We start from the raw sequence: 17363 nt of genomic DNA, 5'->3' as shown, positions 1-17363 counted from the left end.
ACTGAGGAGAATCCTAAAGGGCTGTAAAATGGAGGACCGTTTTCCTTTGCTGGATGCTGCTGCAGCTCTTAATATAAATGGACTTAATTAAAAATGGACACATCGTCCAGTTTAAGATACTTGTTTTCTTTTGTCAATGAGTTAGTGACAGCAGGTTGGATCTCCAGGTCTCGGGGAGAGCCCCAGAAAACCTGTCTTAAATTTGTTAATTTCATTAAAATCACTGAAGTGATTGGAGTTGACCACAAAGGTGAGCTTTTTGTGACTAGTTCTGCCACAAAGTTATTTTAATAGTCAACTAATCACTGATTATTTTTTCCTATTAGTCGACTAACTGGGTCATTTGGAAACTGGATGTAAAGCCCACAGCTTAACCATCATTAGTTTAAACTAACTACAGATGAAGACAATTAAGATTAAAGTTTATTAAACCTTTAATAAATTGTGCTGCTTCTGTCCTTCATTAGTTTCTGTTATTAAAACAAGATAATATCAAATGAGGTCGGCATTTGAAACAATGAACAATTTTTACAAAAGATAAAGTTTTGGTCTCATTGTTTCAAATAGAACTAGAAAAGTTGTATTAACTGTGATAATGGTAGTGTGAATGTTTTTTGCTGAGAGCAATGGTATTAATCGCTGAAGGGATTTGCTGAAAATGCAAAAGCTATTTGCATAATGTTAAATTTGCTAGAAGACTGGAAATTTAGCGAAAGAACTATGAAGTTGACCTACAATGCTGAAAAATTTGTATTATATAGCTTAAAACCCCTAATACATACCAATTTTACAAAAGTATTTAGTGTGTTGCTTAAATATAAGCTAAACTCTAAATTAGCCCAAAAAACCTCAGTAGATGCCAAATGAGCCTAAAAAGCTAGATCGTTGCTTAAATACTAGCTAAACTCCAGAATAGCTTAAAATTCTTCACTAAACGAAATTAGTCAAAAACGTTAGCCTGTTCTAAAATGATGGCTAAACTCCAAATTAGCATTAAAAAAACCTTAGTAGATGTCAAATTAGTCAAAAAAATCTAACATTGCTTAAATTCTAGCTAAACTCTAAATTAGCCTATAAAAACCTCAGTAGATACCAAATTAGCCAAAAATGTTAGCATGTTGCTAAAATACTAGGTACACTCCATTTTTGGGGGGAAAATTAATATAAAAAAATCAAAACATAACCCATGAATATATTTAAAGGCTTGTTGTTATTCACTTAAAATTTTGAAATTTGAGGACTTTCTCATTCATTTCCTATGGGGCATGTTTTACTCAATATTTCAAAAACTATAAAGTTTATGAACACCAAAATAAAAGCAGTGATGTCCTGAACAATATTTAATATGAGATGCTATTTTTTAAGACCTTTCCGTTTGAAGAGATAAATGAAGGGGAAGGGAGAAGGGAAGAACTCGGATTGAGCCTCTGACTCCATATAATATCAAGTAACGACTAATCTACTATTAAACTAATCATCGACTATTAATAGTTGATTAGTCGTTGATTAGTCACTAATCGTGGCAACCCTATTTGTTACGCTTCTGGATGATTGACAATCCAAGGTCTCTCATCCAACTGATGATTGCTGCTTTGTTTACCAAAGTGCAGTAACTACTCTGAACTATTTTGTGCTGTACATAGTTTTACCAAACTTCCAACAGGGTGAAATCAGAGCAGCAGAACTCCATCAGTGCGTAAATGAATGTGACCCAACAGGACTTCCTCCATCTCTGAGAAACAGAAACTTTTAACTCAAAGAGAACGGCTGGTGTCAACTTCCTGTTGTGATTTATCTGCTGTGATGATGCCTTTTGTCCAAACGTCCTGCAGGCAGACGAGCGCATCAGTGTCAGAACAGAGGGAACAGAAATAATGGGATGTCAGCAGGACACAGACAGCAGCTGTTTTCCTGGGAGTCGTTTACCTGCTGCAGCAGAAGCTGCTCCAAACATTTCAGCACCTTTAAAGCCTCCGTTCAGACATCACAGTGTCTGCTGCTGGAGAACATCTAACGGCCTCGCTTTAATGTCCCGAGCTTCAGCAGGATGTAGAGAAAAGATGAAAGTGGCTTAAATGAGTCAGGAATTATTTATGGGAAATAAATGCATCAAACAAAAGTTCACAGCGTGCTGCTGCTGGCTGAAGATCAGATTCCACTCGTTTCCTTAAACATCCTCCTGTTCATCAAAGGACACCCCGTTCCTCTGCTTCACACAGTCCGGCCTAGGGCGTGTCTGCTCCAAACCCGACGAGCTAATGCTGTAGAATATGAGACCTATGAAAGTCAGAGCGTTACGTGATACAGACACTATTGAGACGCTGCAGTTTAACGCCGTCAGACTGCAGTTCAGAGGGAATATTTGTCCTTCAAATTCATACATGGATCTGTCAGCATCCAACATGATGGAGGCTGTCTTTGGTTGAAGCCTGAATGACTGACATGATGATGATACAAACCTATCATGTGAAAAGGCTGTAGACCTGCTTGTAGGGCCGCCACAAACGATCATTTTAGTAATCGACTTATCACCGATTACGTTTTACGATTAGTCGACAAATCGTGACAGGCCTACCTGCTTGTCTTTAAACCTAAACTCATCCTGATGAAGATGAAACTGAAGGCGGTGAACAGAGCCCCCCCACATACACATACACACACACACCAGCATAGCAACCAAACAGCAGGACACAGAGCAGCACAGTCAGAACTATTCTGTGAGCGGTCAGATAATTGCCACACAACCCTTCATGGCGGTCAGATTTTAAAGTCAGATGTCTGACAGAGATCTCCATGCTGGGGAAGACTTTGATCCTACAGGACTTCCTCCTCATTTAGCTCTTTTGAGGGAGGGCTCGGCCAGTTATCTTCATTGAGTCAGATTGAGGAATCATTTTGTTTCCTGGGTGTTTCTGTATCCTTTTCCATTCAAAAAATGAGCCTCTGGAGCAGACAGAGTTCAGTCTGTCAGTAATTCTGGATGTTCACAGGTTTGTTTCTGTCTGCATAGATGTATCCTCCTAATCATTCTGATCTGGTCCATTTCAAAGCTTCATTAAAAATCTGGTTATTTCTGCTTAATCCCTCAGACTGATGCAGGAAAAGGTTATTTCAAAGAAATCCTAAAAGATGGATTGGTTTACCAGTGGTTACATTTGTACGTTTTCTGGCAGATTCATCTGGCTTAGATTGAGTCCAGCACACTAACGGGAGGCTTGAAGGACTGCAGGTACACAGGTTTGATCTGAGAGCTGATGTCTCGACAGCTTCAGTTCCTGTAACAGTGTTTGTTATTAAAGCCATGAATTCAGAGCTGAGCTTCTGGCTGATTTGTGGTGTTTATAAATCTCTTTAGGTTCAGTAAAGACACTTTTGTTTCTGTCCTCTGGTGACCATCATCAGCCATCTCTGGAGGTTTCCTGTGATAGATGTTTGTGGTTTGGCCTCCAGATCTCTTTTGATTAGACAGTTAAACATTTCTCATGTTGGAATGCCTCCTCCAGAACAGCCCAGTGTCTCGTGTTTGGTAAAGCTGTGGGAAATGAAATTCTTCTTTACTGTCCGTGTTTTTACATTTCTGACGTCACGTCTGAAACAACCACGAAATGAATGTTTTACAAATCTGGGTGTATGAATGAAGGCATTCTTTAGTAATAGATGGAAGACAGAAAAGGACTTTAAAAACACAGAGATGTAGGCAGTTCCATGTTTGAGTCCACCCTCCATCTTTCACGCTGGACTTTTCTTGCTTGCAGCCTCATGGTTTATCAACAGGACAGATTTACTGTTTTATGGTTGAGATGAAGTTAAAAAAGGTGCAGTATTAATGTAACAGCTGCCCCCTCCCATCTGTTGATAATCATCTGCTGACATTTAAGTCAAGTTGAATGTTGAAACTATTTTTTAAATGGTATTAAAATACTTTTTTCTCGTGTGAAATAAATTATAAACACATCCTGGTTCTTCATGAACTCTTTCTGTAAAGACTGTCTTCTTCTTCTACTACTTCTTCTACTTTGGCTTTTTCTTTCAGGGGTCTTCCTCCATCTCTCCTCTGCATCCTCTAACACCAGCCACCTTCATGTCTTCATTCACTGCATCCATAAACCTCCTCTTTGGTCTTCCTCTAGACCTCTTTCCTGCAGCTCTAGACTCAGCATCCTTCTACCAATATATTCACTGTCTCTCCTCTGAACATGTCCAAACCATCTCAGTCTGGCCTCTCTGACTTTATCTCCAAAACCTCTAACATGTGCTGTCCCTCTGATGTATTCATTCCTGATCCTATCCATCCTGGTCACTCCCAAAGAGAACCTCAGCATCTTCATCTCTGCTACCTCCAGCTCTGCTTCCTGTCTTTTCTTCAGTCCCACTGTTTCTAGTCCAAACAACATGGCTGGTCTCACCACAGTCTTGTACACCTTTCCTTTCCTTTCAGCTGAGACTCTTCTATCACACATGATACTTTTCTCCACCCATTACAATCTGCTTGCACTCTTCCTCACTTCTTTTCCACACTCTCCATTAGATCTGGGACAAAATATCGGTATGGCGAACTATTGTGATATTTCAACTCACGAACGATTATAGGTCCTCTCTTTCCCTGAATCGATTTCTTAAAACAATACAAAAAAAGTCCACCAGGGGGGCTTTTCGTAAACATGACAGTGAAGTATAAGGACATCATCAGTTTTTAGCCTAAATGCCTAAAAAGTTTCAGACATTGAATCCTGGATACGTTTTTATCCGGCTACAGCTCAGACACAGGGTGCCCTTCCCGCCTTCTCCACTTCTTTTCCGCATTCAGAGGGGAGGGAGTGGGAGGAGGGGCTCCTTGTGCGCTTCCACACAGGTGGCAGAGCGGCCACAAGCGAACGGGTACAAGCTGTGTCTATAAAGTAGATGCAGACAGCACGCGCTTTTTCTAATGTAACAAAAACATGGTTTGTAAGGGCGGTAACAGCAGTGACCTGTCCAAAAACCACACTAAAATACACAAAATTTTAGCGTATAAACGACAGGTGTTTATACTAGCAGCACACACGTGGAGCACGTGACTAAAGTGTTAATTATCAAAGCTAAGTGCAAGAAATTTGAAAAAAATGAGGGTGAATTCAATATGGATACTACTGTAAAATAATGAACAAGAAAATGAACTTCATTGTTTTTCTCATCAGCTTTATTCCTCTGTAGTTACCATGAGTCTGCACAGCTCCCTTATTCTTAAAAATGGACACCATCACACTTCTCCTCCATTCCTCAGGCATCTTACATTTCATCTCAAGATTAATGCTAAACATTTCCATTCTTTCATCAAAAATGACATTTTAACAACAGTTGGTGAGTTCTGTTGAAACCAGAGTTTACCCTCATCCATAATATTAAACAGATAGAGTTCATAAATCTGAGCTGACATGACCTAACCCTCCATCAGATCCTGAAGATCCATCCGCCACCTTTCATTTCACTGGAATTTGTCTTTTATATATATATTTATTATAAAGTTTTGGCTCGCACATCCTCCTAATCTGCTTGATCACCTGATCTCACCCTCAGTCTATAAACAACTTAATTGCTGCATCGTGTTAGTGTAATGCAGATGAAGTCAGATATTTTTTATAAATTATTTGAAATCCCCTCTATTTAAGTATCAAAATAGGAGACAAATCCTGTTTTGGTCCACTTATGTCGTCAGGAACAGACAATAATCTTCAGTTTTCATCTAAAGGTTTTTTCTAATGTTTGACAGGGAGAGATGAGACGATGCAGCCGGCCAAGCCCTCCTTCCTGGAATACTTTGAGCAGAAGGAGAAGGAGGCGAACATCCAGAACGACGGAGGACGCAAAGGAGAGAACCACGCTGACAACCGCAAACTGCCTCTAGACGGAGATCTGGAAGTGGTAAGTTTGACTTCCTAAAGTGAGTTTAGTGAATATTAAAAATGTGGAGATGATCACATTTCAATGAAAAAAAAAATATTGATGACTTTTATTCAGTCACCATCATCAGGTTTGTCCTCCAGTGAATCAACAAGCAGAATCTATTGACTGTATATTAGAGCTGGACCAAGTGCCCCCCCCTGGTATTCCAAACAGGAAGTACCTGCTGACTCCATGAAGCCAAAATCCCAAAGACTTCTATAGAGATAAACAGCTGTTACTCAGTCATTCTGTTGGTCAGAATAAAAATTCTGGCTCTGATACTTTTTAATTTCTTGATAATCTTTGTTTCTTTATTGCTAGTTATTTAAGTTATACACCGACCGATCAGGTGCCTCAATAAAAGTAGGCGGATCCTGCTGGCCCCCACGTCTGCTGGAGGATCCTCAGCAAACTAATTGTTCTATGATGTGATGAAGACTTTAGAGGAAGAGGCAGTAAAAGACCAGAGGTTTCTGTGAGCACAAGAAAGCAGGGAGAGGGAGACATACATGATCCGGTCGTCTGCACAGACGTGTGGTTTATTGTAGGTTTAGATCTTCACGACCGTTTCCCGTCTGCGCAGACATGTGGTGCATTTGTAGGTTTAGATCTTGATGACCGTTTCCCGTCTTCGCAGACGTGGTGTATTTTTAAACGCTGAAAAGCTGGAGCTGTTTTGGTCCCATTTCCACACAGCAGTTACCTGCTGGGGGAATTAAATATTAAGCACGTGACCTTTTTAAGTATGAGATGGTTATTCTGAGCAGAGCAAACAGCCGTCATTCTGCGGGAGCATGAGGAGCAGAGTTTCTGTTGCAACAGCAGATCTCTGTTTCTCAATTATTCACTTTAAGCTAAAGGAACTGAGGATTTGAAATGTGGTTCTGGTTCATGGAGGTGTCGTTGTCTCACCGTGTGTGAGACTGTGGCGTGGCTTTACCGTTGTGTGTCTGAGGCTTCGTGGTGTGTTGTGCTCATCCTCCTTTACCTGACACGCTGAAACACAAAGCTCTTCAGTAGGTCTGTCATCTTCTCTGCTGTCGTCGTGTGTTCTCAGCGTTCTGTCAAGACTTGGTTCTGGGAGCTGGTTTGATCAATTCCGAACATAAACTATTTTTAATTGAGGGTGGGGGCTCCTCTCACTGAGGCGCAGCTCCTTCCTGTCAGGATGTGATCAAACATGATCCTGATAATAGGGAAGTTCATGTCTTCTTTAGAAACATTTCTAATTTTACTTCTACATTTGTATTTTTATACTAAGGCCAAATCTGAATTCTTCTCCTACACCAACATTTAAGCCTTCAAATGGAGAGTTATGAAAAATGGTCTCTTCAACTCGACGTCACTCCCACTCAATGACATCATCAATAGTCGCCAGTAAGCTACTCTAGCACAGAGCTGCTAGCAGAAATACATAATAACATTGGTTGTATAACTTTAAAATGGTGGTACTAAAACAAAAAGCCCTTACTTACATTTTAAAAGTAAACTTCTGTGCTTCAGAGAACATCCACGAGAAGAAAAGCACTTCCCTTCCGCGGCACAGCGCAAAGCGGTTTACCCTGGTTGTGGAGGGTTCTGCATTCCTCCGCAATGAGAGTTCTCCCTTTTAAAAACGATTTTGGACGCCCTTTTCACTTCAATACCCCTCAGGTTCCTCCAGGTTTAGATCCTGAACTGTGTGAAGTTTCTCCTCGTGTCTATGTGTGGATGTTCTCCTGGAGCTCCTCCGACAGTTGGAAGACATTAGGTGTGTTTGAGATGACCCTCCGCCTCGCCTGCATCGTCAGCAAGACCAAGCTTCTGCAGGAGGGGCGGAGATGAAGGCGAACAGCGAGACTGTACGAGATCAAGGAGTTGGGGGTTGTCCTCAACATTCGGTTGAATTTTAATATGCCGCCACTCCTAGTATGATCTGTGCTGTTGTGTCTTTTATATTATTTTAACATCTGTCAGAGAGAAACAGATAAAAAATACCCACTGGATGAATTTCATGAGCACTGTCCCAAATAAATACAATAGAAGTTAAAGTTAATTTTAAAGGCAACAATAACACACATAACCACAGGTTATTTGAAATCTTGTTTATTTTTTCATCAGTGATTGGTCTTCTCAAATACTCTTAATCTCGCAGTTTCTTCTGAGACTGCGGGGGCTTGTCCGGGACCCATCCTGAGAGAAACATCCTCATTGTCTTTAGGAAAGAAAAGATGCTCCACCCACACGTCCTTACATCAGAAGATGAAGCAGCCGGTATTTCTCCACATCGTCTCATCTGCTCTGGTGGAGATGATCATACTTTAAAGAACTTTAGTCAGACCTGTATGTTTGGTGGACCCCCCACTCCCCCCAACATTTTCATTGGAAAGCTGAAGCTTCCAGCTTCACCCCAGTTCCTGCTCAGAGGAACAGAGCAAACGAAGCATTTCCATCAGATAATCTCTGTTATTGAGGAACCGTTTTAACTGAAGTATTTTAGACGCCTACGGTTATATATGTCAGTAAGTAAAAACATTTAGCATTTCTCTAAAATGTATTCCAACTACATCCCCCCTCCCTTTATGATATTTATTGTAAATTTATCTTTTCCCACCTTTTGAAACCCCAGATTCTGCCTGACCAGAGAACAACTGTCTGCCCTATAGCAGCTGTCATAAGTCTTGCGCTTATTTATAACTTGCATAATATTGACAGAATATATTTTTATGGAGAGTAAAATATTGAGAGTTACTTAAGGTTGAAGTTGATTTATTCTGGGATGTTATTCCTACTTGTTTTTATTCATAGCAGTTTTTAAAAGTTATGGTTTTAAAGTTTTAGAAATTGGCATTCTGTTAGCTTTAGGCTTTTTTTGTTAGTTTTTTTTGGCTATATTGAAGTTTAACTTCTTTTTCAGCTACATGCTAGTTCTTTTTTGTAACCTAAGGTTTTTTTTTTTTCAGTTTTTAGGCTAACTTGGTACTTAGCTGAAAATGCTGAAGCTAACACATATCTTCATCGTTTTTAACTATCAATTTCAGCATCTTCAGCTGCCAAATTCATCTCACAGCATACACACTAGCATTATCACAGGTAATGTTATATTACTAGTCCATAATTATGTTAAAAAGTTATGGTTTTAAAGTTTTAAAAATGTAGTTTTAGAGTGTTCAGTAAATGTTTAACCTGTTCGGACCGTGACCTAAGGTGTGTTTTGGTTTTTGGCCCTCTGTGTTTTTGAGTTTGACACTCCTGCCCTTTATGATGGACTTCTAGTGAACAATTTTGTTTGCAGTCATTTTAGAAATGTCAAGATTATATTGTAACTGCAAAAGTCATGTTTTTCCTGTGGCTGTGCAGAAACATCCCGCAGGATTAAATGCAGGAGAGATGGCTTAGAGAACGCCAGATTTTTAAGTGACTTAAAGCCTTCTTTAGGTTGGATTAATTCTCTCGTATGATGTGTAAATGTGAGGATCAAACTCTTCTTTTGCTGCGGTAACCTCGTTGAATCAGTTGTAGGTTTCGTTTCCTGGCAGTTCATATCGGTCACCGTCAGAGCTGGCGGTTTCCCCCTGATGTGAAAGCTCGGCGTGATGGCTGAGTATTTATAACGCAGCTGTTCTGCCTTATTTACCCCATAATCCTGGTTAGAGCTTAAGCTCGGCGGAACATCAGAGAGCATGTGGCGGAAGAGCAGCAGCGTACATTTTTCATGACGTGGAGCAGCAGCGTCCTCACCTCCGTTCACTTTCCTCCTCTTCTGGAATCTATTTTTACTCTCCCCTAAGTGATTTTCTTGTTTGCCAGCTCTCATCCTCCATGCTCCCTCATTTATTTATTTTGTCCCGCCCTGCCGCTCAGATCCTTCCTCTGGAAAAGTGAAGGAAGACCTCATCTCCATCCTGATGTTTGGCTTCAGTCAAAACAGACGTTAGTGTTCATGTCTCTGAAGGGAAAGCCAATAAACTTTTGGAGCTCTGAAGAAAACTGTCAGAGGTCTAGACTAGAGCAGGGGTCTGCAACCTGCGGCTCCAGAGCCACACATGGCTCTTTTACACCTCCATTGTGGCTCCTTTATTTAAGAAAACCAGAAAAAGTTTGTAAATGTTAAATAGTGACTGTAAAGTAAGAAGTGAGAAAGTAGTAAAGGGAATAAAAGTAAATAAACTAACTCAAACTTGAACTCATTTACAAAGAGTTGAAGGACAATGTGTATCACATGTCAAACTGGAACATTTTGAAACATTTTTGTGCGTCCTGTCCTACAGAAAATCAATGGATGTCAATAAGCACAACCAGAATTAAGGCGCACCAGCTTATTAAGCGAATTTTCTATTTTTGAAAAAATGTGGGAATTTTAAGTGGCAGGGGTCACTTAATTAGCTCGGACTTCATGTTGGTTTGTTAGATTTACAGAGATGCACCAACAACAGTAAAACTGTTTTTATTAAATCACTGCAGCCATTACAATTGCTATTACTACTATTGCTGCACTGAGATGATCACATGTGACAGGGTGTCTTTTGTTTTGAAAGGAACTTCTGTCAAAAGTAATAAATAGGTTATTTTCTTTTAATGTTTGTGTTTTATTTATGTTTATCATAGTAGTAACAATAGCATAAATACAAATCGTTGTCTTATTTTTTTAAAGGGTGAGGGAAGACTTTGTGGCTCCAACTGGATTTTAGTCAGTGAGAACTCAACCCGAATGACTCTTTCAGAGTTGAAGGTTGCAGATCTCTGGTCTAGAGGTTCTGCCGTCAGGCCCGTCAGCCTCCAGTGTTGGGTTCTTCCCTGGTGGAGTCCTGCTTCGGTTCTGGAGGAAGACCTCAAACTCTCCTGCCTGAAGAAGCTGATGGTGAAGGTTCCTCTAGGACAGGGGTGTCAAACTCAATCACACACGGGGCCAAAATCCAAAACACACCTTAGGTCGCAGGGCGAACAGGATAAACATCTATTGAACACAATAAAACGACATTTTGAAAACTGTAAAATTGTAATTCTTTAACATAATTATGAACTATGTAAATAGAGATATGATAGCGATAATGCTAGTGTGAATGCTGTAAACTGAATTTAGCCCCTGAAGATGCTGAAATTGATTGCTGAAAACGCTGAAGTTGATAGCCGCCTAAAATATTAGCTAAATGCCGAATTAGCTCCCAAAAAAAACGGAGGTGCTAGCATGTAGCTAAAGATATAGCTACACTTCAAAATAGCCTAAAAAAGGGAAAAACAGCCTAAATTAGCCAAAACAGCTAGCATGTAGCTGAAATCTTAGCTAAACTCCAAAATAGCCTAAAAAATCTTAGTAAATTCCAAGATCATCCAAAAAGCTAGCAGAATGCCAATTTTTAACACTTTAAAACTGTAACTTTTAACCTAATTCTGAATAATAAAAAGGCAGGAATATTATTCCAGAATGAATCAACTAATGTCTTAAATAATTTTCAATATTTTACTCTCCATAAAAATATATTTTGTCAAAATTATACAAGTTAGAAATGAGCACAAGATAACATCGGGTCATTATTAACAATAAAATAAAATGATCTGGAGGGCCGGATCTGGCCTGAGTGTGACATCATCCATAGAAAATTATTCACTTCTGGCTCCAATTGTCAATTTTTCACCGATACAGCCGCCGCCATGTTGGACCCAGACGTCGTCAGTAGGCTGTAATTGGTCCAAGGTGGTCTGAGTCATTGTTTCTCTGGCCATTCAAGTGTGAGCTTGTTGGAAGGCCACGCCCCTACCACTTGAAAGCAGGCTATACAAAATCTGTCTGCCTCTTCATCACATCACAGAAGCTACAATTGGCTCACTGAGGATTCTCCAGCAGATGTGGGGGCCAGCAGGCTCCGCCGACTTTTACTGGAGCATCTGATTGGTCGGTTTAGAACTTGAATAACTTGAACCACAGAAAAATATAATGAAATAAAAAGAGGATTATCAATAAGATGCTAAAAAGGTATCAGAGCCAGAATGGATATTCTGACCATCAGAATGACTGACTATCAGATGTTTGTTTCTCTGTAGAAGTCTATTGGAGCCAGCAGGCACTTCCTGTTTGGAACGCCAGGGGGTGTCCAGTTCTCATATACAGTCAATGGGCATCCTAAAGACTATAAATGGAAATAAATCCACGCTGCTTGACACTTGGGTTGGATTAGGGGGGGTCGGGGTGTTAACCCACCAGTGTCTGCAGTTCACCACTCCCCCAGCGGAGGGGGACTAAATGCAGACACGCCCTGATGTTTGAACTTATGGGGAAGAACGACGGACACCTGGTTGTCCTGTCGTCTGGTTTCCTCCTCCTCTGGCTCCTCCAGACGACCTCTGCAGGATCTGTCTTTAAGCCGAACTTTCGTTGAAGGCTTTGACCCTGCTGCGGTCCAGTGGGAGGACTCTCCTTCTTCCGCTCGCTGGAGTGGACTCAGACGCCACCGTTATTTTAGCTGTATTGATTGAGGGTAATAAATAGCTTGCTGGTAAAAGCTGGGAGGGGCGTCCCCTGGGGAAAAGCGGAGCCGGCTCCGGGTCCTTATCAAAGGCAGAGAGGCTGAAGACATATCGAAACATGCAGCCGCTAAAAGGCACTAAAATAGAGACTTATCAGCCCCAGGGTTCTATTGTCACGGGAGAGATACTTTTAAAGTGACCTTCTTCATGGGCATGGGAGGAGCCAGAGCTGCAGACACTTTCTCACCTTCTCACCTGCACCTGTGATGTGAAGAGGCTGGAGAACGTCTGAGTGTCATGTCTGCAGCAGACCTGCATGTGTTCCTGAGTGGATCATTCACATCATGTGTGACAGTCAAGGTCCGGGGGCCGGATCCGGCCCTCCAGATCATTTCAGTTTATTGTTAATAATGACCTGATGTTATCTTGAGCTCATTTCTAACTAATAATTTTGAAAAAAAAATTTTTTGGAGAGTAAAATATTGAAAGTTCTTCAAGGTTTAAGTTGATTTATTCTGGAATAATATTCCCGCCTTTTCATTATTCATAAATATGTTTAAAAGTTACAGTTCTTAAAGTTTTAAAATTTGTCATTCTGATAGCTTTTTGGACTATTTTGTTATTTACTAAGATTTTTTAGGCAATTTTAAAGTATAGCTATTTTTTTCAGCTACATGCTAGCTGTTTTGTCTAACCCATGTTTTTTTCTTTTAGTTTGGCATTTAGCTAATATTTTAGCTGGCTATCAGTTTTAGCATTTTCAGCTATAAGCTTTAGTGTTTTCAGCTATTAGCTGAAGTGTTTTCAGTAATCAGCTTTAGTGTTTTTAGTTATCAATTTCAGCATCTTCAGTGACCAAATTCAGCTTCCAGTATCCACACTAGCATTATCACAGGTAATGTTATATATCTGGTTCATAATTATGTTAAAGAATTACAATTTAAAATTTTTCAAAATGTAGTTTTACTGTGTTCAATAAATGTTTATCCTGTTCGGTCTGTGATCTAAGGTGTGTTTTAGATTTTTGCCCCTTGTGTGATTGAGTTTGACACTCCTGATTCACATCATTTTTCTCAATGACATCACTTTTCAAAGAGGATTCCAGAATTCGGCTTCGTTAAAGAGCTGGAGCGTTCTCACATCGTAGAGTTGGAGCACATGTAGGCAAAGTCGCCATGGCAACAGGCTGGACATGAATTTACTAACAAAATAAAAGCCTGCTGTCTAAAGAAGCTTTTCTTCTTGGAGGAGATGAGGATGTTTGAACTCTGACCTCTGTGAACAGACTCTGTCCTTTGAGCAGAAACATGAATGTGGAGTCTCATGTGTGGTTCAGGAACTCCTGCTGATCCGGCTCTGTGCTTGCAGGTGATGACGTGGTCGGTGGAGGAGCTGCGGGGGAGGCTGGCCTCTCTGGACCCCCAGATGGAGCAGGAGATCGAGGAGATCCGTCAGCGGTACCAGGCCAAGCGCCAGCCCATCCTGGACGCCATCGAGGCCAAAAAGCGTCTGCACTGAGTGCTGGCGTCCCAGAGCCCTTCCGCTCTGGACCTCGAACAGGGTACTTCTGAAAACTGCTGAGACTCGAGTCTCACTTTGGACCCGACCTGCTGATTAAATGAGTGGAAGAGCCTCACAGGTTTGATTCCACGAGCACACTGAGGAGATCGACGCCGTTGGTGTTCTTCTACATCCCTGGTGAAGACCACTGAAGAGCTGGTTGATGGATCACCAGCTGATCTGGCCTGTCAGTGAACACTGGATCTGTTTAAAGACCCCCCCCCTCTGTGCGGAACCACACTCTGAGGATTTCAGCAGCTGAAGCTGAAGATCGAGCCAGTTTCTGTCCAAAAGGGTTTATGGTGTTCTAAAGGATTTTCCTGTTTACATTGTCGGTGGTGAAAGTTTTCCTTTGTCTTTTAGCTCACTGGTGAGTTTCCTGAACACAGCTCAGACCTTAAAGCACACAGGTGAACTTGAATGTCTTATTTAACTTTGAGTTTTGATCACTGAATGTACCAAAAGACTCTGCTGTTGAGGTCAAGGAGCCAGAGTTCTCCTGTGTTTGTTTTTCTTTCTAAAGAACGTTCTTGGACGGTTCTTGGCCAGCTCGCTGCTCTCTGAGCCTGAACTCCACCAGCACAACTTCACACATTCCTTCAAAGAAGCCAAAATGTCCCTTCACAGCAACTGAGACCTTCTCAGGACACGGAACCTCCTCAGGGCTGTAAGATGGACCTCAGTTTCTGGAGGATGAGCTGAAGGGTTCCTGCTGACAAACCCTTCATGGGATCAGGTTCTGATGAAGGTTCTGCTGCAGAGAACCTTCCAGCTGGAATCACAGAGCCGTGAACCATCTGGAGTTTGACCTTCCATTCAACTTCTGATTGGACCACCAGTCTGTTACAGACGTGAGTGAAGGTTCTGCTGCACAGCTGACTCTGAACTCACTCTTAAGAGGATCAGACTGTAGGAAGAGGTCCGTTTGCTTTGAAGACGTCACAAAAGAACCGCCTTCACAAATGAGGAGGCTGCAGGTCTGTTCTGCTGTTAAACATCGAGTCCAAATTCAGGGTAACAAGTTCAGCTGAACCGCTGCTCCGGTTCTGAACCTTCAGGTTCTGAACATTCTCTGCAGCAGAGAATGTTCAGAACGGTTCTGGTTTCAGAACCACTGCAGTGAATTGGTGAAAGCAGAAGTTCCTCTGACGCTCAGGTGAGTGAGGAGGCACCACCTGTTTCTGGGTGTTGACCTTTAACCTTTCAGCTGTTGTCTGAAGTCGGTGTCTGCCTTACCGACGGGGGTCCTTCTCGCCGTCTTTGCTGTCTTTAATAAAGAAACTGGACCGGTGCAGTTCTGAGTCTGTTTTTTCACGCCGGGTTCTTCCTTCTGATCAGAGTGGAGATGCTGGAAGAGCTTAGACTCCTCTGGACTCTCATCACGTCTTCTCGTAGGTCCTCACCATCATCTAGCTTGACACTGTCTTCTAGCCTGATGGCGTTCTCTCCTGATCGCCATCATGTTTTGTCATGTAGTCGGTTTACCTGCTGTCTAAAATCTGGAGTTTTCTCCTGCGATGGTCGTATACTTTGGCGCCCCACAGCTTAGCCCTGATGGGTCAAGTTTGAATTCATTTACTCGGATCGACTAAACCTTCTGCGGGAATCCGTAGAAAAGCAGTTTGTTTCATAGTTGTATCATTGTTTCAAAGAGGGCGGGGCCTAGCGCCCCCAGTTTAGAAGATTTCTGCCATGAACGCTGTCATATTCTAGCGACAACATGAAGTTTGAATCGTGGCATCAGAGAATTGAAGAGCACATTTTTCTCTCTGAATCCTTCACAAAGACGATGTGGCCTCAGAGCTGCTGAGGATTCAGAAACCAAGGCCGCTGAAGAGATGAATCACCTCGCTGACGCAGAGAGCACCTCCTCAACCAGCAGCAGCGGCGGCGGCGGCGGCTCAACCAGACCTGCAGAGTGATGATCAGGTTGTTAGCAAACAGCCGTCTCATCCGTCTGTGGTAAAGGTTTCTGACTTCAAATCTGACGTTTGCAGATCAAGGGGACGTTCAGCTTCAGGTGTTTGAGTTTCAGAGCCGTTTCTTCTCCTTCACTGAAGATGAGGATGCAGCCTTCATCCCAATGCAGACGCAGCTTTTCCAGATGTCTGCTGGCGTCTGCTGCTCTGAGCTGTGACAGATTTGAAAGGTTTTCCGGTCAAAGCAGCAGGTCCACGTCTCCAGACTCATCCTGCAAATGAACTCTGTGGCAGAACGCCACTCGTTTGTCCTTCAGGCTGAAGCGCCGCCGCCCCACTGATGCTGCTGAATAATCCTCCTTTCATCGATTCAGCTCCTATTGATTTCACGTCAGAGCTGCTGTTGTGTCGCTCCAGAGAAACTGATTCTATAAAAAAATGAAGATGAAACCTTCAACCCGTGTAAATGTCCAAAGGATGCTTCTGCAGCGGTTTCAGGTTTAACGAGTCTGAACTCTTCAAACCTCCAACGTTCTGCTGTGTGGAAATGACGTGACCAAAGAAGCATTAGGGTGTCAAACTCAATCGCACAAGGGGCTAAAACCCAAACACGCCTTAGGTCGCGGACCGAACAGGATAAACACTTACTGAACACTCTAAATCTACATTTTTAAAACTTTAAAACCTTAACTTTTCAACATAATTATGAACCAGATATATAGCATTACCTGTGATAATGTTAGTGTGAATGCTGTAAGATTAATTTGGCTGCTGAAGATGTTAGTACTGATAGCTGAAGATGATTAAGCTGATAGTCAGCTAAAATATTAGCTAAATGCAAAGTTATTCTCAAAAATTAAAAAAAAAGAACTTTGGTTATCCAAAACAGCTAGAATTTAGCTGAAATTTAAACATAATAATGAATAATAAAAAGGCAGGAATATTATTCCAGAAAAAATCAACTTAAATCTTAAATAACCCGGACTTTGACTGTGACACACGTGATGTTGAGTCTTTGCTGGGATTTCTCCTGAAAGCTTCACTAGGTTCTGTGTCTGGAAGTTGGATGTCAGGAGAACGTTTCCTCCTGATTCAGCACATCCAGATGAAGCTAAATATTCTGGATTTTCCAGGAAGAACAGCTGTTTGTTGATCAGTTGCTGCTCCTCCTTCCGTCTGGAACATCATTTTCTCAAATCATTTAACCCCGTTTGTGTTTCTGCAGAAAACAGAAAAATGAAGCAAACGTTTTCTTTTTTATTTGTGTTCATGCGCTCAGCTTCAGCTCTGTGGAACAGTTAGTTGGAACCATTGACTGTATATGTGTGTATATGTTGTGTAGCCTGCTTTCAAGTGGTCGAGGCGTGGCCTTCCAACAAGCTCACACTTGATTGGCCAGAGTGGTTGTCATAGAAACGATGACTGAGACCAACTCGGATCAATCGCTGCTTATGGACTTTTGGCTCCAACATGGCGGCGTCCGTGTCATAAAAAATGTCCACTGGATTGACCTCATTG

General features: G+C 41.7%; 2 protein-coding genes across 2 annotated transcripts in view; one reads left to right on the top strand and one right to left on the bottom strand.

The window, feature by feature from the left end:
• The window catches only part of LOC112141949 (serine/threonine-protein kinase 4), a 30676-nt gene extending 15456 nt beyond the window's left edge, over positions 1-15220 (top strand). The window contains exons 10-11 of the mRNA XM_024265170.2: positions 5750-5901; positions 13735-15220. Of these exons, the coding sequence (XP_024120938.1) occupies positions 5750-5901; positions 13735-13884 (302 nt within the window). The 3' untranslated portion in view covers positions 13885-15220. The remainder of the gene's footprint in view (positions 1-5749; positions 5902-13734) is intronic.
• A 1627-nt stretch (positions 15221-16847) lies between these two features.
• Positions 16848-17363, bottom strand: part of si:dkey-43k4.5 (potassium voltage-gated channel subfamily S member 2) — a gene marked incomplete in the record, with an annotated part of 16034 nt that continues 15518 nt past the window's right edge. Inside the window, 1 exon segment of the mRNA XM_024265175.2 lies at positions 16848-17363.

The sequence above is a fragment of the Oryzias melastigma genome, unplaced genomic scaffold (genome assembly GCF_002922805.2).
Source record: "Oryzias melastigma strain HK-1 unplaced genomic scaffold, ASM292280v2 sc00277, whole genome shotgun sequence".
Classification (NCBI taxonomy): domain Eukaryota; kingdom Metazoa; phylum Chordata; class Actinopteri; order Beloniformes; family Adrianichthyidae; genus Oryzias; species Oryzias melastigma.
This window is presented reverse-complemented; position numbering and strand designations above follow the sequence as displayed.